Source organism: Cyanistes caeruleus, chromosome 19 (genome assembly GCF_971803275.1).
Source record: "Cyanistes caeruleus chromosome 19, bCyaCae1.hap1.1, whole genome shotgun sequence".
Lineage (NCBI taxonomy): Eukaryota > Metazoa > Chordata > Aves > Passeriformes > Paridae > Cyanistes > Cyanistes caeruleus.
Window position 1 is genome coordinate 5,164,901 of NC_141719.1, and position 26,844 is coordinate 5,191,744.

The following is a 26,844-nucleotide window of genomic DNA, read 5'->3' on the forward strand; positions in this document are numbered from 1 at the left end:
GTGATGTCTCTCCCCAGGACACAGACTGTCACCAGCTCCTAAGTGATCGCTGCTTCCATGTGCAGACATGCAGGGTGGTGCAGGACATCCTGGTCATGAAGCTGTCATGTCCCTCTGCTGTCCACTGCATATGGAACCCCATTGTATAGCAGGATCCCAGGCAAATCCTTCACTGTCACGTCTGCATGAAAATATCCCAATCCAGCTAAGGCAGCATTTTGGCAATGGCTTTCCCACTTTGGCATTGTCCAGCCAGAAACACAGGCAGGCAGTTGGAGGGTCTGATCCATCTGGGAAAGAGCTCTCACTCTGGCCATGGACAACACCATGCCACGGTGCTGCTGAAAGGACACCACCTTTCCCTGTCTTGGGAGGGAAAGGAGAGAGTGGCAATGGAATGACCCCTCTCAGGCTGCTTGTCCCAGGCTGGACAGAGCTTGGCCTGTGCCTGCTGGGGATGGACCCATCCCTCTCCCATTCCCACTTGCCAGCAGCATGGAGCAGCCAGTCAGTTCTCACGTGTTTTGGTAGGTGACCTTTGCATGGGGAATGGGAACAACAAGGTGCCCTATGCACCCTCACCATCACTGGAGAAGGGATTTGGAGGGGGATCTCTCCTGTCCATCATAGCTTGGGAGCGGAGCAGCCACTGCTGGGTGAGATCCTTACACTCTTTCCCAATGAAGATGCCACAAATGGCTGCAGCACCACGGAATGTGCAGGAGCAGTCACTGAGCATCCCTTGAAACTGGCAGGAAGCAGGGGCCATGTCTTGGCTCTGTCCCGGAGGGAAGGAGGTGTTTTGCTGAAGCTGCTGAATCCAGGCTGCAGTTCATAGAGACCCGGACAGTGCAGGCATCGCTTGCTGGAAGGACGCTTTAGGAAGCTGAGCGCTTTGTTTCAGTTTGGCAGTAGAGAGTATGGTCAGCAGCCCCCCAGAAGTGGAAATCTTTGGTTCTTAGGAAAACCCAGTCCCCAGACAGCAGCTGCCGTGTCCCTGCACAGCCCAGGCTGTGACTGTCCCAGGGGACCCTGGCGGGCACGTCCCGAGCGGGGCTGGCGGCAGCACCGGCTTGCGGGGTCAGAGTTGAAGAAAGGCATCCGCAAGGTATTTTTAACCGTGTGACTCCGAACTCTGGCTGCCAGCAGCCGTCTGAGGTTAGTCCCAGGCTGCCGACAGCTGATTGCCAACGGGCTGCTGGCGAGAGGGGGAGTTTTGAATAAAATTCAGTTCCCAGCCGTGTCGGCCTCGGGAAGGAGTGGCGGCACTTGAACCATCGACCTTCTGGGTGACCTCGAACGAACAGCTTCACCTCCTGCTGCCTCCCCTCCCATCCTTTGTGTGCCTTGCCCAGATTAGCACAGCCAGGGTGGGGACAGCCGCTCCGTCCGCCCTGGCAGCGCCTGCTCCAGGTGCACGGCAGCTTCCCTGGGGCCAAAGGAGGAGGATGTCACAGGATTTCCAGCCTCCGCATCGCTGTGTGCTTTGAGTACTGGCTCCACCGGCTGGAGCAGCTCCTGGGTGCCAAGCTGCCATGTGCGGGCACGGGGCTGGCACTGAGGGTGACATGGTGCCACAGGGCTGTGGCTGTCCCCCAGCCTCAGCCTTGCCCTGCTTCCCCTGGGAGCTGCACGGTTGCTGCAACCTCCAAGCTACAATGTAGGGGCTGGATCCTTGTTTTGCTCCCTTGAGCCCACAGGGTTTTGCTGGCCACTGTTGGCGGCTCTAATTTTGATCTGGGGCTCATTGTTAGAACCATAAAATAAATAGGTACGTGCTGCTCTTGGAGCGTCAAACCCCTCCAGGTGTAGGTGGGTTGCTCAGTTGCTGTGTCCCTGCCCGCCCTCCCTAATTAACTGTTGCTCAGCTAATCCAGACTTACTGACCTGCCCTAATCTTCCCATGCAAGGCCAGCACTTCACTGCTGGCATCTGTCACTCATCCCTCATGTCCTCTGTGAGCCTCTCTCATGTTCACAGCCCTGGGTATGTGATGGAGGATGGTACCCCAGGAAGCAACAGAACACATGGTGGGAGATGGTTCCCTTGGAAGCCCCATGCAGGGCTGCTGAGGTTGCTTTCATGACCAGCAGCTCCCTCTGTGCCCACACACACTCAAACTGCTCCTCTCGCCGTCCCCCCACATCCTGCTTCCCCTCTTTCTTCCTCCCATTGACCTGCTGCCGGTTGGATTATTTCTCCCCAGATGCTGCAATCCGCATTTTTCCCAGGTTGAATCTGCCTGGGTTTGTTCTCCTAATCTCTCTAAGTCCTTTTTGTGTTATTTCTGCGTTTGTCAATCTGTAGCACATCTACCACAGATTATTTTAATGCACCATTTGCTGGGTATGGCATTAATGACAACATTGAGAGCGTCTGTAGGTGCAGCCCCTTTGCCAGGGTATCTGGGATAGCCCTTCCTTGGCTCCCAAGGAGCCAGCTGGACATGAGCTAAGGTGCACTGTTAATGCTGGAGCTGATGCTCTGCTGGTGCCTGTGTCCCACAGCCCAGGGCCCCTTGGCCCCACGGAGTGCCTGCTGCAGGTTCAGGCAGTGCTCGCACTTGGCTGTTGGCCCCCACCGCTATCAGCCCATCTCTTCCCGCTCGGGAGGCGTCCTGTCCTTTCGGAAGGATGGGGGAAATGGAAAAGGCTCCACCTCTTCCCTGGGCAAATACAGCTCCTCTGAGTTCATATCCTGGAGAGCGGAATAGCCAGGTCCCAGCAGGGACGGTGACTTCACCTCCCGGTAACGCGTTTCCCTGGCCAGCTGGGAAAGGAGCCCTTGTATCTCTGAAGGAGCCGCCTGGCTTCCCCCACCCAAAGCCTTTCCCCGCTGTTTCCATCCTGGATGGGGCTGGGGGATGCAATTTTGGCTCTGTGGGGAAGGGGTGTTACCAATTCTCCTGGCCAGGGGAGCTGGGCTGGGCTGCATCACTTTGGGTAGGCAGCCACTACAAACCCACAAATTATTGTGGAGAGGGGGAGCAAGCACCATTCATCTCACCCCAGCTGAAGTCCTTCTAGGGGCCTGAAACTCAGAGCAGGAGCATGTATTTGGCTTTTGCAAGGGGTGAATTCAGCTCCAAAGGATCCTTGTGATGATCTTTTCCCTGCTTGGTGTTTGTCCTCTCTGTCCCCTGTGGCCATCAAACCTTGGGGTCGAGAGCTGAGAGCTGCACCTTCTTCCCAGCTGTGGGGATGGAGACGGGGCTTCCGATTCTGCTTTTCCTTTCATTGTTCTGGGAGCCTTCACTTTGAACAAACTGCCTGTTTTTTCCTGCTTTGCTTGTGAGGGGAAGCAGCAGGGGTGAATTGGGGGTTTGGATGGGGGTCCTGGAGTGGCTGGGCTGGGGGTGAGTGATCAGTGTCTGTACTGTATGCAGATGCTGCCCTATGTCTCACCTGCTACCAGCCTCTTAAAAAACCTTAAAAGTTTGATTTCCCCTGGAAAAAATATTCACAGCTTTTTCCAAAGAAGGAAAAAGGCTCCCACAGTTGACTCCATGGTCCTGTTGCCCTATCCCTCTTTGCCTGTCATGGGTCTCCAGCCCAGCCTAGCATGGAAGGCAGATCCTTGGAGCTCTCAAACTCCCCTGCCTTTGCCATCCACCTGCATCCACCATCATCCACCATCATATCTGAACATGTTGCAGGCCAGTATTGCTTAAAGAAGGAGATGAGGAGGGATGCCAAGGAGACTCAGACATGCCATCAGCTGACAAGTTGGTGGCAAGAACAGCTTGGGCTCTGCGTGGCTGTAAGCCCTAAGATTTGGGGCTCTAGCCAGGGGTGAACAGTGATTTGTGTTGAGGTTATGAAAAGAAATGAGCATTATGTGCAGGGATACTCACATTACAGGGATGCTGTGAGGAGCTGCCCAGAATTCAGCTCCTGGAAGGTTATTGCACCTGCTGGGGTTATTCCAGGCTGCTGAAACCAGGGGCAGGGCCCTGGTCTGGCCCAGGGTTTGGTGGGTTTCTCAGTTACTCTTGAGGAGTTGCCAGGTGTTGGTGTAGGGACAGTAAGGGACTCCCAGCTGCTCTTATGTCACTACCATTTGCCCTCTGCTGATGGGAATCCATCTCCTTGAATGCAGCTTCCACATCCCTGCCAGTTAGCCCAGTGGCTTTGCCCCAGTCACACCAACCCCATAGTGCCTGGCTTGGCAAGGGGCTTGTTTGTCAGCTTTGGTGATGCTGCAGAGCCTCAAGCCCAGAACAGGCTCTTTGTGGGCAGGAAGGCACCCCTGGCATTCGGACGCCTGTGGCATTTGGGCACAGGGATGGGTGCTCAGCCAGGTATCCTGAGGCAGCAGCACCTTGGCAGCCAAATTCACCGACCAGCACCACGGGGGAATTAGGGGAGCACCTGTTTGGGGAGCTGGGCGCAGCACTGGGCTCAGTGTTTGCAGTGCAGCTGGTGGCTGCAGTAGAGAGCAGGGGTCAGGAGCCCTTGGCTCTCACCTAGCCTCTGTTCTGAGCTGGCTGGGCAGCTTTGGTTGAGTTTCTTAACATCTCTATGGCTGAACTCCTTCCCTATCGAGGTGGGTGAATCTTCTGAACCTATTGAGAAACTGCTCCTGAAGCAGGCAGTCTGCCAGGAGGAGCCAGGTGTGGGTGGCCACAGCGGACGTGCCTGTGGACAGGGAGGCGACAGGGAAGGGTGATTCCTGCGGAAGAGGGATGGACATCACCTACCTCTTTGAGTCTTGATTTTGGCCAAGACAAAACAGTCTGTGAGTCTGTCCTGAGCCCTGGCATGAATGCACCATATGCTGAGGCAGGGCCACCCCAGGCCATCACAGGGCAGGTTGGGTGAAGCTGCCACCTCCTGCCACCTCCGCCTCCAGCTCTAGAGGCTGCCACCACCACCAGAGATGGCTGGTGCTCTGTAGGATAGCAGCTGATTAGCTCCTCCATCTGGTTTATTGGCTTAGTGGTGACAGTCCCCAGGTGGATTTCATTTTCCCAGGAGAGTATGTGCATGTATTTGGTGTGTTCAATGCACACTGTCCCACTCCCACTGCCCAGGGAAGCTGGATTGTGTTCCTGCACTGCCCTTGCAGGGCTTTTCTGCATGCAGGCGACTTGTAGCAGGCAGTGAAGGGGTGCTCAGGACTGGATGTTCAGGGATGCTTACGGTACAGGGACACTCAGGGTTGATGTGTGGCTGGTGGCACAGGGATGTTCATGACTCTGGGATGCTCAGACCTGCAGCACAGGGAGGCTCAAGGCACAGGGGTACTTGCAGGCAGCAGCGTAGGGATGTGACTTCCCAGGACGAGGGGATGGAATGAGGGTCTGTGACACAGGAACAGCAGAAAGGGGTGTTTTTCCAAACGTCTCTGGCAAGGAGGTGGATCTCCACACGGATCTGTGTGTTGTCCTCCACATCAACAAAGCCTTGGAAATGGTGGAGCTCTGCTGTGGCTACCCTGGGTGGACAAAACCGACGGGGGAGTCACAGCAAAAAAAAATAAAATAAAGCCTTCTGGAGCCTGACTCCTGTGTGAGAGCCAGGGCAGGAGTCTGCACAGGGCAGGACTCCATGGGATATTTGGGCATTTCCTTCCGCAGCCAAACCCGGGCGAGCGCGTGTCACTGCTTGCCAAGGAGCGCTTCGGAGGGATTGTGTCCGTCTGCAGGAGCTCGGGGTGAAGCTCAGGGGTGTCCCCGCAGGAACGAGCTCTCCGTTGGAGGGCAGGGCTGACTCAGGGTGCCCGCTGTGCTGGCACAGGGCTGCCGGCCCGGCCGAGGGCACGCCTGGCTCCACGCAGCCGGCACAGCCGGCGCCAGGCGAGTGCCCGGGGGGGTAAATCCGGGATTGTGCCGGGCCGGCTGCCAGCACGGCGGGTGAGGTGCCCCCCGCACCCCGCGAGGAGCCCAGCCCAGCCTGGCATCCCCGCCATGGCAGTGCGGCCCGCGGGGAAACTGAGGCACGGGCGAAGGGGGCTGCTCGGGAATGCACGGTACGCAGTGAAGGATCCAAGGGCCGAGGTACCGGAGCCAGGCTGTGCCAGGGATGAGGGTCCCGGCCCCGTCTGGTGCTGGGCGGCCGCGCTGCCTTCGCCACGGCCGGCGGCCTGCCCGACATTTGTAAGCAATTTGCCGGAGCGTTCCGGAGGTGCTTCCCGCTGCCGCTTGGCAGCCAGACGCCGCACAGAAGCTCGCTGGCTCCCTCGAGGCCTCGCTCGGGCCTGGCCCTGCGCTGCAGAGCCTCGTCCTGTCCGGGCAGGCGCCGGGGAACGCGGCGGGGCCGGGGCAGAGCCCGGCGGGACCCCTCAGGGGAGCAGGGCCGGACGGGGGGAACCCATGGCTGGATTTAACCCTTACGGTGCACCAAGCTGTGTTTTCCCTGGATATAAATAACCCCTTCAGGGTGTTTTGTGTTTCGGTGCTCAGTCTGGGTGCATTCTCCAGGATCCGAGTGTGCTCCTGGTGGGGAATGGGGGTTGTGATCAGGCCTGACAGTGCCCCTGCCCCAGTGCAAACCCAGCACTGGGGGTAACAATGTGGCTGGGAAAGATCTGGCCACACCGTCCCAGTGCTGAGGCTGGGTTAACCCTGCAGCCCTTTCCCTGCCCAGCTCTGCAGCCCCCTGGCCAAAGCTGAGCAGGCCAGTCTGGGAGGGCTGTGGGATTGGGAACAGCTTGGCCCAGCCTCTGCTGAGCTCCAGGACATCTGTGTGGAAAAGGATGGGTAGCCTGGACACCAACAGGGAGAGAAGGGGCTGAAGAAATGCAGGGAAAACCTGGGGAATTGGTCAAAGGCAGCACATGGATGGAATGAGGAAGGAGGATGTGGGGAAATGTCCCATCAGCTGCCTTCTTGACACCAGGTCCCTGGAGTTTGAGGCTGTGCTGCAGGATGACAGTGTGGAGGTGTCCCAGCTGCCTGGCTGTTCCCTGCTTCCCCTCCATTCCTCTCCTTTCCCGTGCCTTTATGCTGGGGTACCCAGACACTTTCCCACCCACACTTCACCTTCCAGCCTTGCTGCAAACCCTCCAGCTCTCCAAGCAGCGATTTACCCAGCTGCAAACCAGGGATGAACTCTTTCCTTTCCCTCCCTCCCCAACTGGATCCAAGCATTTAGGAAGGCCCCAAAGGGAATACTGCTCCTGCCTCTGCTATTTGTGACCTGCTGCTTTCTCAGCCACCTGCACCATGTCTGTGTGGCCTTGCCCTGTGGCCTGGCCTGGCCTGGCTGCTGGAGCAGGGAACGAATTTGAGGAATGTTGCTCAGGGAGATGTGGATGCTGACAGCTGCCTGGAAGCAGGCAGGGACACCCACCATGTCCTGGGACATCCCAGCCCTGCTTACTGGACCCCACTGGCCAGCTCAGTCCCCTTGAAGGTGAAGTTAGGGATGGGATTTTGGGGTGAGCTCTCATTCTTCAAATAGTGGGCGTTGCTCAACTCCAGGACCAGCCCCCAGGGGCTCTGGAATGTTTCTGCCTCTTTTGGAGGTACTGATGCTCATTGGGCATCTCCATCCAGCCCCACTTTTTCCAGCATTGTGCTCACAGTGGTCATCGAGGGTCTGCCCTTCCTGCCCTGAGTAAGGACCCCACTTCCTCTTCTTCCTCCTCCCTTTCCCGACCCTTTTCCAGTGACAGTGTTCAGCTGTAGATGGTGGGAGCAATCCCACTGGTTACAGTTCTCCAGTACTCAGATCAGAAGTGGCCAATTTGCAAGTGAAATGTTATTTTTTCCTGGCTGCTGAGGTCAAGGGAGGCGGCTTGTCCTTGATGAAGACCCCGGATCCTGGGCTTTTGGGGCTGGGAGGGGGAAGTGGGAGCTCTGCTGAGTGATGGCTTTGGGAGCCAGTTTCTTTGGATTAGTGGCTGAGGCTCAAAGACAAACAGTCCCTGGAAGAGGTAATTAGGGTGATCCTGTCCTGATCCCCTCAGCTGTGAGGAGTCACGAGTCCTTCACCAGCAGCCACTCCAAGCCCATTTTGTGTTAATTAGGCTGTTTACAAAACACTGTAAATTGCAGTAATAAACACTCCAGTCCTTGGTTTCCTTTAATTACCCATTTGCATGATGAATGAGCCAGCCTCTTGTCAGCTCTTCTTTTCCAGCAGAGGGGTCACACAGCACAGTATGGCTTTTTATGGGATCTGCCATGCAAGGTGGGCAGAGACCTTGGGAGAGAGGGAGAAGAGAAGGGAATTGAGGAGGAGATGAAAGAAAAGGAGAGGAATCTTCAGCCCTGGAGATTTACCTGACTGCAAGGAAGGGGCTCCTTCCCCAAGACCCCACCACAGTAGGGTGGGGTTTGAGCAGCTGTTTCACCCCAGGCTCAGAGCCTGGCACTCAGACTTTGATTTTTCATAGGAAAAAGCACAGAAACCATTCAAAGCATTTAATCCTCCCTGGCTTGGCGATGGGGCTGCCTGGAAAGGCAAAGGAGGAGCGGTGGTATTTCTCGCCCCCACCCCCCCACCTTCCCCTTTCTTTCCCTTTTGACTTGGCGGATGAATTCCAGAGATGTTAATCCGCTCTCAACCCGTCGGTGAAGAATAAAATGTCCTCTCTGTGTAGGAGGAAGAAATCCATTTGAATTAATTGCGGGAAGGAGCAGGGAGCTGGGGGTGCACGTGAGGCTGTGCTGAGGGTGGGCTGAGCACCCTCTTCTGCCCAGTGGTCCCCAAAGGGGAGGGAGGGATGGGCAGGGGGATAGGGATATCCGAGGTGGCACAATCCTTGGGTCCCTGAAGGGGAGGGAGGGCTGGACAAGGGGATGGGGTAGCACAATCCTTGCATTCACAGCTGAAAACTTCAGCCTCTGCCCTGGCCATAAAAATGCCAACCATGTGGTCTGTGGGCCAGGCCTCTGTGGCAGTGGTGGGCACAGGGAGCGAGTGGGGAGCAAAATGGCCCCACTCAGCAGTTTTGGGGTGTCAGTGCCTATAAAGGGGAGGGAAGCGCTCGCCGTTCTGCCAAGCCAGGGTGGAAGGAGCTGCAGGGTCCAGCCCATCCCAGGGGCACACATGGATGGGGCAGGAGAAATGGAGGGAGGAAAGTGCTAAGCTCAAGCTGGGTCAGGCCATTGAGGGTTTGTGGAAGTGAAAGTGGAGACAGAGGAGAGTAGAGGAGAGACCCCTGGGATGGGCCAGGCACTGTTCTGTGCACTGGGAGGTGGGTGTAGCTGTGGGATGAGGTTCATGTGGGGGCTTGGGGGCCTGCAGGCTCTGCCTTCTGCCCTGACCTTCACCTCTTGTCTCTGCAGAGCTCCTGGGATCTGCCAAGCGCCTGAATGTGAACTACCAGGATGCGGATGGGTGAGTGCTCCCCTGGAGAGTGCTGGGTGCTGCTGCCAGCCCGGGGACCTCCTCTCCCCAGTATCTAGTCAGTCCTGCAGCTCAGGGTATCTATCATACAGCTTTCCAGGGAGGACACATCGACACCCCAGAGCCAGGGCAAGCCCTGCACAGGCAGAGCCAATGCCTGCCTGGATCTAAGCTGAGGGCTGTGCTCAATCCCCCCTGAAAATCCTTCATGAATCCCTTCTGTGTGCCCCTCTGTAGGGATGGGGTTGAATAGGGATGGCAGCGTGTCCAGCCAGTGCCCCGTGTCCCCCTGGCTGAAGCCCAGAGGAGCACCCGGCCGGCCTCAGTGTCTGCACGTGCTTGTGCCTCTGTTTAATATCCCAAAAGCCAAATCCCATTGTTTTGGGGGGAGTTAGAGAAAGAAAATATGAGGTTGCCAAGTGACCACAGCATATTTGTGTAGCTCATCACTTCCAAAATCCAAGTACTTAATAAGCTGGGTACTGAGAGTTAAAGAAACCACAAAGGCCCATAAAATAAATAAGCACATTATTCTTATTGAATTAACTCTGACCTGTCAGTCATTAGCATTGTTTTTATGTGCTGTTGTTGTACCTAATTTCTACATGTTTTCTTTTGGAGGACTCTGTAGGAAGAGGTGTCCATGATGAGTCCTAACAGGCCAGCAGGGGGTTGGGAATGTGCAGGATGGCTCTGTCTTAAAATAATACTGTACAGATGGAGCTTAATAGAAAAAGAATTTAATAATAGAAACAATGATCTGATTCTGATAAGGCACAGGGTTTGTGCTTGGGCAGCTCCAGGAGGGCTGATGGTGGGAACTGGGGTGAAGGGTGTGTTCCCTGCCTGAGGGACATGGGCACCATGTTGGGTTTTGCTGGGGCACAGGAAGGGGATGATGGGGAGGTGAGATACAAGCATGGGGATGGCATGGTTGATTATGTCCTTGGCATCACCTTGCTCAGGGCTTGGAGAGGATGGGGTGGGCAAGTGTGGGTTTGTGCAGCCACCCCTGGGCAGAATGTGAAACCACAGGGTTGGTTTGGGGGGATGTTGTACCCCCCACATTCACACCTGGAGGCAGAGGTTTTGCTGTGGCTCAGGGACATGGTGGGTGTACTGGTGGAGGGAGCAGCCTCCTCTGCTGGGGTTAATGTCCCTCCTGCAGTGTTGAGACTCGCACAGGGATTTGGGGATGCTCTGGGACTGCAGATCATGAGGAGAGCCATGCTGAACGAGCTGCATCCCTGACATTGGGTTTGGACACTGCAGAGCCCATTGGAGCTCCACACTGGTGCTGTCAGGAGCCCCCCATGTCCCTTGGAGCAGTTCATGGGCTAATCCCCAGTGGCACAGGGACCCCTTGCTTGGCCTTGGCCCTTCACGTGACAGCTTAGGGGGAGTGCCAGGCAGACAGGCCCCTTTCACAGCCCCAAGACACTGGGCTCTTTCATTACCAGCGGCCTCCCACGCTCTGCCATGGGCTCCTGGCAGCCCTGCTGGCATGGGAGGGGGCAGCTGGCAGAGGGCACAGGAGTGGCCACGGGGCTGATGTGTTTGCCAGATGCTGTGAGCAGTGTTGGGACTGCCTGGCTGCTCTGTGGAGAGGGGATATGCATCTCTCTGCATCCTGCCTGTTTACCCCAACAGAGGGTATGGAGTGAGGGACCCCTCTCCCTGGAGTTTCCCAAGGTACATAGTGTGCCTGCACCCCTCACTGAGCCCTGGGGCACAGACAGCTTGGAGGGATTTATTGATGTTTTGCAATGGGGAATCTGAGGCACTGGGAGTGGGGAATCAGGGAGGACGTAACCATGAGCAGCCGGTGACAATCCCAGCCCTCAGCCCATGTTCCCGTGCGGGGAGGTCTGTGGGGACAGCACAGAGGGGCTGGGGGCCGGGCTGAGCCCTACCTTGTGCCACAGGTTCTCAGCACTGCACCACGCAGCCCTGGGCGGCAGCCTGGACCTCATCTCGCTTCTGCTGGAGGCACAGGCCACCGTCGACATCAAGGACAGCAACGGTAAGGGGTGACCCCCAGGCACGGCCCCTGCCCCCTGCACCAGGCCAGGAGCCGTGTCTAGCCCTGCTGAGCCCCGCTGCCCACAGGGATGAGGCCCCTGCACTACGCGGCGTGGCAGGGCCGTGTGGAGCCCGTGCGGGTGCTGCTTCGCGCCGCCGCCTCCGTCAACATGGCCTCGCTGGACGGGCAGATCCCACTGCACCTCTCGGCGCAGTATGGCCACTACGAGGTGGTAAGTGAGAGCCCAGAGCCACCCGTGTGCCCTCCCTGGGGCTCTCCGGGGTACTGGGTGGGGGCAAACCCCGCCATGCCAGGTGGGAGGGAGGCTGCAGGGTGATGCTGAGCCCCTGCACCACATTGCTCCCCTGCAGTCGGAGATGCTGCTCCAGCACCAGTCCAACCCATGCCTCATCAACAAGGCGAAGAAAACCCCGCTGGATTTGGCCTGCGAGTTTGGGCGACTGAAGGTGGGTGCTGTGGGCTGTGCCCTGTGCCAAGGGTTTCTCCAGGGGCAGCTCTGGAGCCCACTGGCTCCTCCAGGAGGAAAGTGCAGCACCTGGCCACAGCTGCTCTCTCTTCACCAGAAGACTGAGAGCCTGGCAGGCAGCACCTGCCTCCTCTGGTGGCCAGACACAGCTGGATCCTGAACCTGGGAGCTGTGGGTTTTGCCTCTGCCCTCACAGCAGGGCAGCATCAGACTGCAAGTGAAGCCAGGAGTTGTTGCTGCTGGTTCTCCACAGGCTTCCCCCACCCACCTCAGCTGTACTCATGGTTAAGCACAGATAGACTGAGCTGGCTAATCCCAGCAAGCGCTGAGCATCTAGCCCTGCTCCAGGTCCCCAGCACAGTTCTTGGGGACAGGGCTACACTGCGCTCTGGGAGACCCTGGCCCAGCCACCACCACTGGGTTGGGCTGGAGCATGGCCAACCAGACTGTTCTGTGCCCCACTGGGAGGGGACCAGGGGGATACTTCCATTTTTGGAGTATCTATCATGTCTGCAGCTATAAAAAGGGCAGTAAAAATAACTCCACCATGCCTCTGGGTTGCCCTGAGATGCTGAGAGTCACTCTGGGCTGGAGAGACTGGAGGTTTTTAGGGCTTGGTCTGAAAAACCCAGTTATGGGAAGACTATTTCTGTCTGTTGTGACCTTTTACAGCCCCTCACAACAGTGTGGCCATGCCAACTACTGTCCAGCTCCAGCCAAGCCTGGGGCTGTGGATGGAAGTGAGCAGCAGGATAGGGAGTGGGGGGGCTGGCCCCAGGGATGAGCCCCTCACTGGGAGGGTGCAGGTGGGGGTACCTGCACCCTGTTGCTTACCAGTGTCTCATGCAGGTGGCCCAGCTGCTGCTGAACAGCCATCTGTGTGTCGCCCTGCTGGAGGGACAATCCAAGGATGCCACTGACCCCAACTACACCACTCCACTGCACCTGGCAGCCAAGAACGGGCACAAGGAGATCATCAGGTAACTCCCTGCCTTATGCTGGAAAAACCCATCACAGCTTCAGTCCTGCTTCCCCCCAAACACACCTTCCTCCTGCAGGCTTCAGCCCCTTGTCCCCAAAGCAGGTGTTTGTGTTGTTACCTTCCCATTGTAAAGCAGCCAAGTGGCTGGCCTTGATGTCCTGCTGTTTATGCTTCTCCCTCCTTCCTACCAGGCAGCTGCTGAAGGCTGGGATCGAGATCAACAAGCAGACAAAGACAGGCACAGCTCTGCACGAGGCCGCGCTCTACGGCAAAACAGAGGTGGTGCGGCTCCTGCTGGAGGTGAGCGCAGTGGGGACGGGGCTGCGTGGGGAGACAGCCCCTGGTGGTCACCCAGCACCTCTTCCCTTTGGTCCCTTGCCTCTCTTGGGTCTGGTGGCAGGGAGGGATCTGGCCTTGACCATGTCTCCTCCTGGGCAGGGCGGTGTCGACGTGAATATCAGGAACACCTACAACCAGACAGCACTGGACATCGTCAACCAGTTCACCACCTCACACGCCAGCAAGGACATCAAGCAGCTGTTGAGAGGTGAGGTGGGGATGGCATTGAGAGGGGCTTCTTCCCCCTGCCTGGGCTCCCAGTACTCCTTCTGAACAGCTTAAATCAGTGCCAGCATCCCAGTCCCCTCTCACTTGTGCCCCTATCCTACATGTGGGGCAGTGTCTGGGGATTGAGTCCTTTCTGCAGTATTAATGTTTTCTTCTCTCCTCTCCTTGCTCTTGCTTTCTCCTTCTGCCCTTCCTGGACTCCTCTCTTTCCTCCTTATGCTTTGGCACCTTCTTTCTTCCTCTGTCCCTTGCCTTCAGAGGCATCAGGAATCCTGAAGGTCCGAGCTTTGAAGGATTTTTGGAACCTTCATGACCCAACTGCTCTCAATGTCCGAGCAGGAGACGTCATCACGGTGAGGCTGCTCTCTGCTCCCCATCCCCCTGCCCCACCATGGCCCTGAGTAACCAGCCCCATCCCTCTTGTCCCATGGCAGGTCCTGGAGCAGCATCCAGATGGCCGATGGAAGGGGCACATCCACGACGCTCAGAAAGGCACTGACCGGGTCGGGTACTTCCCCCCCTCCATTGCTGAAGTCATCAGCAAGCGGACAGGTCAGTGGCCATCCTGGGCAGGATGGGGACAGTCCCCTGTGCAAAACCTTCCCAGCCTTCCCAGCACCTCCTGTCGGACAGGCCCTGCAGCCCTGACTAGCTAGGGGGGAAGAGAAGGACTAAGGGTGTGTCACTGTGGTTGGGATACTACTTTGGGGGTTGTGGCTCAGCTCTGTCCCCTGTCCCTGCCTCCTGCATGAGCTCTGACCACGCGTGTTTTGTCTTTGAATGCAGGCATGGTTGTCCCCCGTGTGGCACCTGCACAGCAGCGCCAGGGTCCCCCTGGGGCCCTCCCAGCCCCCCCTGGGGGGCTGCAGCACCTCCCCGACGAGTGTCCGCACCCGGCAGCCCCGAGCGGCCCAGCGGCCTTCGGTCACCTCACCCTAACCCGGACGGCCCCAGGCCCTGACAGCTCAGGTCAGGGGGGCACCTAGGGAGGGAGAGGGGCTGGGGACCTTCCCCTGTTCCCAGCCCTTCTCCATGGGGAAGCAGCCAGATGAGAGGGAGCAGATGCAGAAAAAGGGAGTTTTGGGGAGCCCTTAGAATAGCCCCTTCTCTCCTTGTGTCTCAGCCCTCTGTGTGTCCCTTGCCAGCCCAGGTCACCTGTCTGTGTTGTGCATGCTGGGAGGCAGGAGGGAACTGATGCATTATCTGTGGCTGGAGGGATCTTGCGGGAGATCAGTGGGATCATTGTGTTGGCGCTCGGGGTCCTTGCTGGGGATCTCTGTGCCCTGTGTCACCCCCAATCCCGGGCAGCTGCTGATGGGCTCCCTACTTGCCCCAAGCAGCAGGAGACAGGAACAGCGTGGGCAGTGAGGGCAGCATCGGCAGCATCCGCAGTGCCGGCAGTGGCCAGAGCACCGAGGGCACCAATGGGCAGAGCACCAGCATCCTCATCGAGAATGCCAGGGTAGGCACCTGCCCCTGTTCCCCTGTGCTGCTCCCCTGTGCTGGCTTGAGCTGGAGATGGAGCCCCATCCCCTTCCATGCCCCCTCCTAGTAAAGGAGTTGAGTATCCTACACCAAACACCTACTTGTTGCCAAGACTCAGCAGAGAGATGCTCCTGGGGGGATCCCAGTTGTTCCCCAAAGCACAGCTGGCCTTTGTGAGTGGAGCTGGAGGCATCACATAGCATCTCCGTCATGTCCTGTGTTACTTAAGAGGATAATAAAAGGCTCTGAGCCAAATCCTGCCCAGAACTCTTGCTGGAGGCCAGCCTGTTGCTGGGTGAAGCTGTGACCAGCAGCCCAGCATGGGGACCCCCACTCTGCTCCTGGGGGTGTGACAAAGCCAGTCTCCAGAGTTGTGTTCTTCCTCCACTCACTCCTCCTCTTTCTCAGCCTCTTCCCTCCACTGGTGACAACCTCCAGCAACACCTTTTGGGATCAGAGACACACAATGGGACCTCCCCAGCAGGTGAGGGCTGTCCCAATTCCATGGGGCCTTGGGGACAGCTGTCCCTGCAGCCCTAGAGGCTGTTCGCTGTTCAAGTGCCCTTGGGACAGTTCTCTACTCTTCTTTCTGACAGGGCCACAGGGCCTCCAGACCCCAGGCAGCTGCCCCCCTGGAGACAGGGTCTTCTCCCACCAGTTCTTGCGTCCTGAGCAACTCCTCGAGGGGAAGGTAACTGGAACAACTGGGGAATAGTGTGCTGGGTGAGAGGGCCATGTTTGGGGCACTCAGCCCAGCTCTCACTGCACCAGGGACACAGGGAACTGAGTCTTCAGGACTCAAGTGGGTCTCGCCCAGGGAGATCCTGTTATCTTGCCTGGTGCAGTCAGGTTCTTCCAGCCCCTGCAGCCACTGTCATGGGCTGTTCTGTGCATCCTCTCCCCAGGATGCAGAAGCCATTTACAACTGGCTGCGTGAGTTCCAGCTGGAGTCATACACTGTCAACTTCCTCAACGCTGGCTACGATGTCCCCACCATCAGCCGCATGACCCCAGAGGTGAGGCAGGTCTTTCCCCAGCCAGAGCTGCCAGCAGTGGGTACACAGTGCCCTGAGCAGCCTGAGCCACTGCTGACCATGGCCCCACTCTGCTACCCTTAGGATCTGACAGCAATTGGCGTGACCAAACCAGGCCACAGGAAAAAGATCTCCACAGAAATTGGACAGCTCAGCATTGCTGAGTGGCTGCCCAACTACATCCCGGTGAGTGCCTGGCACCAAAGCTTTGGTCACACCCTTTCTTCAGGTCTTTTTACTCAGAGCTCTCTGACCAGGATAGGACAGGATGGGGTCTGTAAGTGAATAGCTTTGACTGCATTAAAGCAGTCAGAGACACCCTAAAAACCATTTCCTGGGCAGGGAGGGGATGCTGAAGGTGCTGCCCATTCCTTGATGCTCATGGCAGCGGCTCCATGCTCTTTCCAGGCTGACCTGATGGACTGGCTCAGTGCCATTGGGTTGCCCCAGTACCACAAAAAGCTGGTGAACAACGGCTATGATTCTATCACCATCGTGACGGACCTGACGTGGGAGGATCTGCAAGAGATTGGCATCAACAAGCTGGGTGAGTCCCTCCTGCCATGCTGGGGTGGCCCAGGGCAGCCAAGTTTCCAACCCAGGTCCCCACACCCCATTCTCCCTCAGGCTGGGAGGTGCAGGCATGTCCTGAGCACCCAGAAAGGGCAGTTCCTGGCTGTCCCTAAGAACCCTCCTTGGCCAGCTGGAGCTGGGCCCAGCTAGGTAGATGCCAGCAGTAGTTTGTCTCCTCCCATCAGCAGGGTTTAGAAAACCCTAAGGCCATTGCCCCAGTGAGTGACATAACTACTGCTCTTCTTGGCCTGGAAAAAGGCTTTGGGGGCTGGAGCTGACCCAATGTCCCTTTCCTTCCTGCAGGCCACCAGAAGAAGATCATGTTGGCTGTCAAGAAGCTCAGAGACCTCCGCAAAAGCCTCAACCAAGCAGAAGCAACTCTGGCAAGACGCAAAGTCCCCGGTTCCCTGGACATTGTCACCATTGAGTCACTGGAGAACGGGGAGTGTCAGTCCCCACACACGCCCAAAATGACAACCTTCCAGGACAGTGAGCTCAGCTACGAGCTCCAGACAGCCATGTCCAACAGCTGCCACGACACACTCGGCATCAAGAGCAGCCAGGGAATGTCACGGAGCCAGGAGAGCATCGGGGTGCGGTCGCGAGGCTCAGGGCACTCGCAGGACAATGTGCTGTCCAGGCGCCTCTCCAGCCCCTCGCAGGACAGCCTGGGCAGTGGCGAGAGCAGCAGCAGCAGTGGGCAGTCCTGTGCTCCCCCCCGCAGCAAGGAGAGCCCGGCCAGCCTGCCGGGCCGGCCCAGCCCTGAGCCCTATGGAAAGCTCGTGTCCCCTGAGGGGCTGAATGGCTTTGCCAACGGCGGCGGCGCGGGCAGCCCTCTCAAGGAGAGGAACCTGCCTGAAGGCACGGATCAGTACACCTGGCCTGTGGCTCAGAAAGCAGCCGGGACTCCAGCAGTCACTTCCTGTACTCCTCCCCAGACTCCCAGCAAGGGAACAGCCCCCTACGTCTTCATGTACCCACACGTCTCCCTGAAATCCTCAACGGCCCCATCCATGCTGGGGGCAGAGCAGCCCAAGGCCCTGGCACACCCATACCCCTCCATCTCCCCTGGACAGAAGAGCAGCCTGCAGACATCAGCCCAAAAAGGCTTCTCCTACCTGCACAGCCAGTGTGGCCCCACGGAGCCACCCACCACAGCCCCCAAGGCCGGGGAGCAGCACAACGGGGGCGAAGGCTTGAAACACAAGAAGCGCTCGCACAGCCTGAACCGCTATGCGCTGTCAGATGGGGAGCATGAGGAGGAGGAGGGGGTCCCCAGCAGCACCCTGGGCTCCTACGCCACGCTGACACGGCGGCCTGGCCGCAGCCAGATGCCACGGGCCTGTCTGCAGACGGATGCCAAGGTGACCCGCAGCCAGTCCTTTGCCATCCGGGCCAAGCGCAAGGGCCCTCCGCCGCCACCTCCCAAGCGCCTCAGCTCCGTGTCCAGTGCCCTCGCTGCTGAGGCAGATGGCGAGCGGCCCCCCAGCCCGGAGCGGCAGCCCACAGCCCCTCAGGATGTGGCTGACACGGGTGCCACCCCCAGTGATGCCAGCCGTGGCAGGACAGTGAAGAGCCTGGCAGCTGCACTGCAAGGAACACCAGGTCCATCCAAGCCCCTCCTGGCCCCAAAACCGCTGCACCTGACTCAGGACTGTCTCCCCCGGGCGGATGTGGGTGAGGGGTCCCGCGATGGTGGTGATGCCAGCAGTGCCACACTTTCTGATGGCAGCAGGGACCCCTTTGAGAGTGGCAAACCACGGAGACGGACAGTAAGTGAGCCCAGCGCTCCTATGACAGAGGTGGCTGCACAGGGTGAGCAGGAGGACGCCTGCTCAGACACAGATGAGGAGACCAAGGCAGGGGTCTCCTCTTCATCCCAGAACAGCTCCAGTGAGTGCATCCCCTTTGCAGAAGAAGGCAATTTAACCATCAAACAGCGGCCAAAGCCCAGCGGGCATTCCAAGGCTGACACGGCTGTGCCGGACACGGAGCTTGGTTCCCAGCAGGCAGAGCCCCAGGGCTCCACTGGGAAGGAGCCAGCAGCCCCTGCTGTGATCAAGGAGCCGCCTGTGCTGGAGTTCAACCTCACTGAATCGGACACGGTGAAGCGCCGGCCGCGCTTCAGGGAGCGGGAGCCGCTGCAGGCGGTGCTGAAGGCGTTCAGCATGGCAGGGCAGGCGGAGGTGGGGGGCACCTCCACACCCCAGTATGCCCAGGCCCAAGCGGTGAGCATCGCGGGTCCCCCTGCCCAGGCACCGGCACCACGGCCCACGCTGGCCGGGGATGCCTTTGACGATGACAGCGTGGAGTTCAGGATTGCTGAGATAGAGAAAAGCATCTTGTCGCTGGAAAAAGGGATGAAGAAGGCCCCAAGCCCCACTAAAGCCCCCAGCCCCACAGAGCTGGTTGGCACGGCTGTGGTGAGGACACCCACTCCAGGTATGGGGGTTTGTGGAGCCTTCTCCAAGGTGGTGGTGGGGCTCCCTCTGTGTTGGTGTGGGAGGTGAGGAACACCTGTGACACCACCTACCATAAGGCACCTTCCTTTGCAGATGTCCCTGCCAAGCACACCTCTGTGGCATCCACCAAGCTCGTCTTCTCTGGACCCAAGACCATCTACCAGCAGGTGCTGCAGCCGTCCCGCCACACTGTTGCTCCCTGGGCAACCACCGAGGTGGTGCCTGATGTGATCGGGTCCCTGCCCAGCCCTGGCTCGCTGATGCTGGAAACGAGCAGCAAGGTGACAACAAAGCCTTTGGCAGCTGCCCCAGGGGCCACCCTGGCCCAGCAGCGGCTGGAGCAGACCAACTCCAGCCTGGCTGCCACGCTGCAGGCGGCCGAGAAGAAGATCACAGTGGAGGAGGCGGAGAGGTGAGGGAAATGCTGGGGCTGGGCCCCTCGAGATGGGGTTGGGAAGGTACCAGGGAGGGCAGGAGAAGGGCTCTGCATGGGCACGTCATGCCTGCACTACACAGGTCACATATGCTCAAGCCCAGCTCTGTGCTGAGCTCCTGCTGCTGGCCAAACTTCCCCATCAGCACCTGCAGCCTTGGAGCGGTGCTTTGACTCTCTCCCTTTCCTCCCCAGCCACCCTGGGACCGTGCACTCGGCCAAGAACATCTTGGAGGACATCAGCAACATGTTTGACGACCTGGCCGACCAGCTGGATGCAATGCTGGACTGAGGCTTGCTCCCTCCTTCCCTCCCCGCCTCCGGCTGCTCCACCAGTGCCTCTCGTGATGGGGGAAGAGCGGATCTGGCACCGAGCAGTGCCTGCAGGTCCCTCCAGCCGCCTCCCTCCCCACACTTTGCACTGTGGCTGGGAACAAAGCTGCCCTCCTTGGCCACCCCTGGCTCTGTGTCACATGTGACAGCGAGGCCTTGGGCCGGTTTCTGAGGGGGTCATGCATTTCCCACCAGACTGGCTGCAGGAGGAGAGCCCAGAGGGGCTGCACATGCAGTCCTGGAGGCCACAGAGAAGCCCTTGCTCCCTTGCACAGAGCTGAGGAGCCTCCACAAGGGACCCTTCTCTTTCCCCACTGCATTGTCGAATCCTGCCTCTTATTATTTATCCCCTGCCAACAATGTGTCACAGGAGAGACCTCCCCGGGCAGCCGCCACCGAGCTGGCGATTCACTGTGCAGCCGCAGCCCCGGCCAGGCCTGACAGCAGCTAAAAGAAGACAGGGCTTGTTGCAATTTGGCAGCTTGCAGAGCGAGAAGAAACCTTTCTGCTTTATTTGCCGCTTTTCCAAACGCGTCAGCATTGGGCAGCGTGAAATCCAAGTGGATCGAAATCCCTCCAGTGGGACCTGCAGACCCCTGGAGATGGGGCTGGCACAGCCTGCAGAGCAGCGGATGCTCTGCCACAGCCCTGCCGGACATGGGAGCCTTCCTGCCCCTTCCCAGAGTGATGAGGATGGTGATGGCAGTGCCAAAAACCTGGGAATTTGGGCCAGTCCGTCTGGATCATGCTGCTCAATGGAGTTTGCCCTCTGCCAACATCGTGCCTATGCAAACCCCCACCCTGCTCCTTCCAGAGTGCAGCAGCAGCATCATTCATGCTTTTAAATTTTTTTTCTCCTCTCCCTTACCCCCTTTTTTTGGGAGAAAAATCCCATTTCCCGGTGCCCCTCCCTGCAGTGAGCTGCTGGCACAAAGCGGGCCGTGAGCATTGTTCAACAGTAGCAGCGTTAGAGACGCGATCCTTCCCCGCAGCCCGGCGGGGGAGCTGACCCTGGATGCACCGGGAATTGGGCTCGGGAGCAGCTCCCGCGCTGGATGCGGCCACAGCCCGTGGCTGCAGCGGGGAACGGCGGGGAGAGCTCTCTGCAGCGCCCCGAGACAGCTTTCTCTCGCAGGATCTGCTCAGCAGTGCATGGCTAAATATGTCCAAGAGCCCCGAACTTGGCTGGCGTTCGGCATGCCAAGCAAATGAAAGCATCGGAGCACCAGAAGGGAACTGAAGATTGTGCTGAAGTGCCATTTGCTACAAAAATTCCAAACAAAGGGAAAGAAAATTCCACATATTTCCCTTTTTTTTTAAAAAAAAAAATTTAAAAATTCACCAATGTAAAACCAAACTGGAGAGGGAGAAGGTGGCTGAGAAGGCAGTTGCTTCCCAATCCTCTTGGGAGTTTGCAGCTGGATTGGGCTGGTTTGCAGCCCCCTGTGCTGTTGTATGGGAAGGGGAGCAAAGTCCACCTGAACATTCCTGAGGGTCTCTGCTCCTGAGGGCAGCTATGCCATGGGCTGGGCAGGCAAGATGTGCCTGCCTGGTTTCTGGGCTGAAAAGCAAAGACAAAAGGCCCTGAAAAAAACTAAAATTCCATCATTGTCCGGGACTTGAGGTCAGTGTGAGGCAGGTAAGACACTTCTTCCCTGGCTCTGATTTCTGTCCCACACTGAGTGTATCCACTGCCTGTGTCTGAGTGCCACGTCATGGACATGATGTTTTCAAATAGCTACAACCAGTGGCACTTTATAAAGAGGTTCACAGAAACCTTTTAAAACTGATTTTTTTACTCTCATGAGTCAACCTGGGACAAGCCCAGTTATTTTTTTTTTCCAATGTTGATAAACTGTAAATGTTTTTTTTTTAAAGGCCAATGTATATATTTTAAATGTGATTTATTCTATATATTTACTAACCAGAACTGCGAGTCTTGGGTCAGGGATAAGAGGACACTGGGGTGGAGCTGCCGATGTCTGAGCCACCTGAGGGCAGCACAATGCTGCTCTCTCTGTCAATAAGGGAACTAAACATTTGATTTTGCAGAAGAATGCCTATTTTTTGAGCTCTAGATCTCTATTTTGAAGCTACTGTATGGTGTGTAAGTTATGTACACTGCAATTGGGAATAACTGACCCCAGCTGCACCTGCTCTGTGCAGCGAGACAGTGAGGGAAAAAAATAGCCCATGTAATCACCAGACTGACAACAGATTTTAAACCATCTGCTCTGTTTGTGTTAATCATGTGTTTTGTTTTCCACTAACATCCATTAAGACTAAATTCTATTAAACAGTGGGGCATATTTTACCCTTTTGATAGTTTTGCCTAGTTGTGTCCTTTGTGTCAAATGGCACTAGCTTGTCTCCTACTGCTTGAAGTCCATTGAGGATCAGCTTTAGTGCTCCAGGGTTCCTGGTAATCTCCCCTTGTGAGTCCCAGTCACCTTCAGTGAGGTTAATGTTGAGTCTCTGGTGACAGCACTAGTGTCCCAGTGCCCAGCTCTGTCCATGTGCCACCTCCACTGTCCCCATGTGCCAGGCAGAGCATTCCTCCTTCCTCCTGCCTGTTTAGTGTGGCTGCTGTCACCCCAGTCCCTGCTTTGCTCAGGACAAGTAGCCCAGGCCTCCTTATCCCACCACTGCTTGTCTCCAGTGCTCCCAGTGCCTCTTCCAGCTCATCCCAACCTTTCACCCAACCAGAAGGATTCAAACCGTGCCACCAGCCTTGACTGAAGCAGGAAACCACCAGGTAAGCAAACCTACTCTGGAGGAAGAAGCTTTCAGAGATGGACAGATTTGCCCAAAGCTGAGCAGAAACTGGGAAAAAGGCCAGAACTGGATCCCAGGAGCGTCAAGCTCTCAGGCTGTGTCCCTACAACAGGAAAATCACACCCTGTGACCCCAGCAGCCACAGACATTTTTACCTCCTTCCTTTGCTAGATGCAAACTTGTTCCCAACTCTTGGGTGTGTTATCCAAGACAATCATTTATTGCCATTCATATACTGGATGCTTGTGGGTCTGGGTCTGTTTCTTTTTTTTTTTCTTTTTTATACAATTTACAAGTTTTAATACAAATGAAATATTTTTACATACATCCCAAAAAATTTAATATAAAATATACAGCATTTAAAAACATCTTGATGTAGGAAATTTCCTTCTGAAGCCGTGCACTCTGACCCTCAGACACTTCAATGGCTGAGGGAAGGGTGGCACTGGTAAGACCATCCTAAAGGCTCCATTCATACACTTTAGCTCCCTCCAAGTCTAGCTGGGGAAGGAGGATGCAGGAAAATAAACATTTGTGATCAACCAGAGGAGGAAACCTTGATGGTGCCTCCTCCAGAGGAAGGTGTGGTCAGCAGGAAGCCCTGGAATCTGCTGCCTTTTAACACCTACAACAGTTCATGGCACAGGGCAAGAGCCAAGGTCTGGGTGGGGGGAAAGCTGGGACAGCAGTGAGCAGCTCTCTGCTGTCTCTGCAGCTCAGCTCAGCCATGGAGGAGATGCTATCCCACCTGTGACCTGACCCTGGCACCAGGAAGGAAAGCTGATTTCTCAGGGGCCAGGTGTCACAAATCTGGAGGTGGCATTTAGTGAACTGAGGCTGAGAAAGGTGCAGCTTGTTCTCCCTGCAGGTGCCCAAGAGCGAGGGCACAGTCCAGCCTGTCTGTCGTGGTGCAGGGGAGGAGCCCTGTGCTTCCCCAGGGAGCTTCTGGCTCCCTAATCCATGCAATCCTGACAGCATGGGATCTCCACATCCCCCCACCTGAGGAACTGAGTCCAGGGCATGGAACACCCCCAGCTGCCCCCCTCCAGCATCCTCAGTGTGTCCCCAGAGCTCAGGGGTTGGGGACAGCTCTGCACGTCTGCCAGCTCCACAGCAGGGTGAGGGTATTGCTTAGAGACACTCAGCTGTGTCTGTGCTCTCTGGTTATGCTGAAAAGTGAGGAAGACAAGGTGGAGCAGCAGGGCAGAGCTTGGGGGCTCCAGCCAGCTCCCTGCCTGCCAGGAGGGACCAGCTGCCACTTGTTAATCTCTGGTACCAAAGAGGAGGTAACAGCCAAATACTGTAGTGTTAATGTTGGGACCAAAAACAGGGCCAGGATTTACCAGCTTTAGAGTCAACATCTCCATGAGCTGCAAATATTCTGGTAGCCAAGCCTGTGTGCTCCTATGTGGCCCTTGGCTGTCAGCCCACAACAGGACCAGTGCTCCCAGTACAAATGGGGTCTGGTCAGAGCTCAGGAGCTTGTGCATTGCACTGGGACAGATCATGGTTTGCTGCAGCCCTCAGGGGAGAGGTCCTGCAGAAGAACACTGAGCAGATGTTGCCCAGGGAGGTTGTGGCTGCCTCATCCCTGGAATTTCAGCCCTGGAAGTTGGACAGGGTTTGGAGCACCCTGGGATAGAGGAAGGTATCCCTGCCCATGGCAGGGTGCCCATGGCAGGGGGTGGAACAAGATAAGCTTTAAGGCCCCTTCCAACCCAAACCATTCTGTGGTTCTGTGTGAAGGCATTAGCACAGAGGGGAGAGACTTCCCAGCACTACCACAGATAGACATGATTGGGGGGGAGTTCCCTGTGCCTTGGGGAGCAAGAACTGGAGGCAGCACAATCCTGGGATTGGGAAAGAAGCCATTGACCAGCTCTGTATTAGTCACAACTGCAAGTTGCAGATATCCTGCCTGGAAAGACATCCCCTCTCTCTAGGGCGGGATAGTCAGGGCTCAGGCTTTATCTCGAGCTGTGGTGTTCTCAAGCAGGCACATTACTGAAGCAGAACAGCAGTTTGGATCACAAAAAGGAGAAGAGCTATAAAACCTCTCTGGGGGTTGTTAAAGAAGACAAAAGCTGGTTCAACAAGGCTGCAGGAAGCTGAGCCATGCTGGCTCCCTGCAGGCAGGCAGAGCTGCCCTCCCTCTGCACCAGAGGATCACAGGCAGCTTTTCCCAAAGCCCTGTCTCATCCCTCTTCTGACACAGCCAGCACATGGATGTGACAACGACACTAGAGGGCAGGGCTGGCCTAGCTCAGCTGTCCAGAGACCTTTCTTACTGTCCCCTCGGGAATGTGAGCTCCCAGCACTCTTGGGACTGCAAGAGGGATGGCTCCTTTGCCGCAGGACACAGGGCAGGGAGGTGGGGAGGGCATGCACAGGCACGCACACACGGAGAGCAGGCAGAGATGGAAAACCAAAACTGGTTTCAATAGAGATCTCCTTCTTCAGCAGCCCTACTGGTCCCAGATTCTCCTGCCAGGCCCAGGAAACCCATCTGCTCACAAAGAGAAAAGGAGCCGCTTCGTTTTAGCATCACCATGATACTAACAAATACCTCTAGTAATAAATAAATAAAGAGCAGCCTGAACAAGCACCAGAGCTTGCAGGTTCCTGTGAGGGTACCTGGCAGCCTGGGAAGGGGCTGAATACCTGTGGAGGGATCCCTGCCTGGGGCCCTGGGAAGGTGCAGATGTAATTTTGCCAGAAGGCTGTCTGGTTTGCATGTGTGACAGAAAACTCCCCGAGCCTTTGGTGCAGCCACTCTCCCAGTGGCTGTTTGGCCCTGGCTCCAGGGAACTTGAGCTTGGGTGCTTTTAAAATGGTGAATTCATTCCCAGCTTGGTTTCAAACTGCAACTTCTGCCTCTTTTGGTAACGGACACGGACCCTGGAAAAGAAGAAAGAGAGTTGATATGCAGAGGGGTGAAAGGTAAGACTGCCCCACTGCCATTCCTGAGCTGCTAGCCCCAAGAAACAGGGAAGCCCCCGGCCTGGGCCCTGTGGTAGCCTGGGAGGGAAATCAAATCCAGAGAGCAGCCCACGGTCTCCATCCTACCCCAACCAGCTAAATCCCATCTCCAGGGACACCAGACACAGCACAGAAAGGTTCAGAAACCTTTCACAGGAACAGAGATGATGTCTCTATCCCCATTAGGGTTCCCTGTAATCCCTGCTGCTTTTCCTCCCCAGCCCATTTCCTGAATTAATGTTCATTAGCGTTGACTCCCAGCTCTGGCTGCTCCCTGTGCTGGGAAGAACAGCCAGTGACTTTGCCTGCTACTCACTCTTGGCTTCAGCCACTTCCTGTGAAAACGAGTCCCACAGCCCAGGCCCTGTGTGAAGGCACATTTCCTCTCCTGATTCAATGCCTCTGCCCTCTTGGGACAAGATGGAGAGAACAGCCCTCCCCAATTCCATACTGGTGTTGCATAGACCTTGACTGTCTCCTTCCCTTTGGTTCGAGATAAAGAAATTTTGTTCTCCCTTCCTGCTCCCAATCACTGCCACTGCCCTTCTCTGACCCTCCTTCCTCCCCTGTGCTTCCTCTCTGGGAGGTGGAACGTAGGCCTGCACACAATAGCCAGGTGATTCACACAATGCAATCAGCTTTTCCTTTCTGTTCCCCAGCCTGTTCCCTGGGCATCATTATTTTGTACAGCTCAAGGCCATGCTGGAGGGAAGCTTCAGCCCTTTCTCCCCATCCTCCCTACAACCCCCATACCTGATTTCATGCAGCTTGACAATCTCATTGATGATAACCACAAGGACCAAGGAAAGAAAACCCAGGAGCCATGAGACCGGAGAGATGGAGACATGGTTAAAGGTCAAAGAAGAGTTGAGGTTTTCCCAGAGTTTCAGGTCCAGCACAGTCTGTGCCACTTGCCCCAGCACTCTAAGATTAAAAACAGACACAGCAAATCTCAGCAGACTTGATAAATTTCCCAGGATCTGCAGATCAGGATTCAGGCCCAGATGAAATGCTCACAATAAAGACCCTTCACCAGTTCAGCAGTGGAGATCAATTGCTATGTACTTGATTCTCCTCAGCACCAGCAAACTGGGGCTGGACCAGGTCTGGGGCCCTCCTTGCTCCAGCATCCTGGACCTCCCCAGGGCCTGGGGGTACTCACACAACAGCCACAGTGAGCGTCCACCAACGGTTAGAGAGGGGGCTCTTCTTCCACAGGGGCTTGGTGCGATGGACGTGGGTGATGGATATGAACACTGCAGGGAAAAGGGGATTATTGAGCATCACACACAGATACAGCACTTTACAAGGTACATCAACACCTGTTACTCCTAAGGGATCTGGGGTTCATGTCCCTGGAACCAGCCTACCATTCAAGGCTCTTTCAGACCAGGCTCCTCACCGCAATTCCAAGT

General features: G+C 56.7%; 2 protein-coding genes across 26 annotated transcripts in view; one reads left to right on the top strand and one right to left on the bottom strand.

The window, feature by feature from the left end:
* Positions 1-22,000, top strand: part of CASKIN2 (CASK interacting protein 2) — a 76,861-nt gene extending 54,861 nt beyond the window's left edge. For 6 of the 22 annotated variants that reach the window (XM_086856767.1, XM_086856766.1, XM_086856780.1 and 3 more), the window contains 19 exons: positions 9,236-9,287; positions 11,222-11,319; positions 11,406-11,551; positions 11,691-11,786; positions 12,656-12,786; positions 12,980-13,088; positions 13,227-13,335; positions 13,614-13,708; positions 13,790-13,907; positions 14,142-14,324; positions 14,696-14,817; positions 15,249-15,324; positions 15,437-15,531; positions 15,746-15,856; positions 15,959-16,060; positions 16,283-16,421; positions 16,751-18,889; positions 19,003-19,321; positions 19,538-22,000. In XM_086856767.1, the coding sequence (XP_086712893.1) occupies positions 9,236-9,287; positions 11,222-11,319; positions 11,406-11,551; positions 11,691-11,786; positions 12,656-12,786; positions 12,980-13,088; positions 13,227-13,335; positions 13,614-13,708; positions 13,790-13,907; positions 14,142-14,324; positions 14,696-14,817; positions 15,249-15,324; positions 15,437-15,531; positions 15,746-15,856; positions 15,959-16,060; positions 16,283-16,421; positions 16,751-18,889; positions 19,003-19,321; positions 19,538-19,634 (4,337 nt within the window). In that variant the 3' untranslated portion in view covers positions 19,635-22,000. Of the gene's footprint in view, positions 1-5,566; positions 5,999-8,007; positions 8,136-9,235; positions 9,288-11,221; positions 11,320-11,405; positions 11,552-11,690; positions 11,787-12,655; positions 12,787-12,979; positions 13,089-13,226; positions 13,336-13,613; positions 13,709-13,789; positions 13,908-14,141; positions 14,325-14,695; positions 14,818-15,248; positions 15,325-15,436; positions 15,532-15,745; positions 15,857-15,958; positions 16,061-16,282; positions 16,422-16,750; positions 18,890-19,002; positions 19,322-19,537 lie in introns of those variants that run through there. The other 16 variants (XM_086856772.1, XM_086856771.1, XM_086856769.1 and 13 more) reach the window with 14 other exon arrangements.
* Positions 22,001-22,647: 647 nt separating this feature from the next.
* TMEM94 (transmembrane protein 94) overlaps positions 22,648-26,844 on the bottom strand; it is a 50,392-nt gene continuing 46,195 nt past the window's right edge. For all 4 annotated transcript variants that reach the window (XM_086856792.1, XM_086856789.1, XM_086856790.1 and 1 more), the window contains 3 exons: positions 26,592-26,685; positions 26,183-26,353; positions 22,648-25,348 (listed from right to left, as the gene is read on the bottom strand). In XM_086856792.1, the coding sequence (XP_086712918.1) occupies positions 25,276-25,348; positions 26,183-26,353; positions 26,592-26,685 (338 nt within the window). In that variant the 3' untranslated portion in view covers positions 22,648-25,275. The remainder of the gene's footprint in view (positions 25,349-26,182; positions 26,354-26,591; positions 26,686-26,844) is intronic.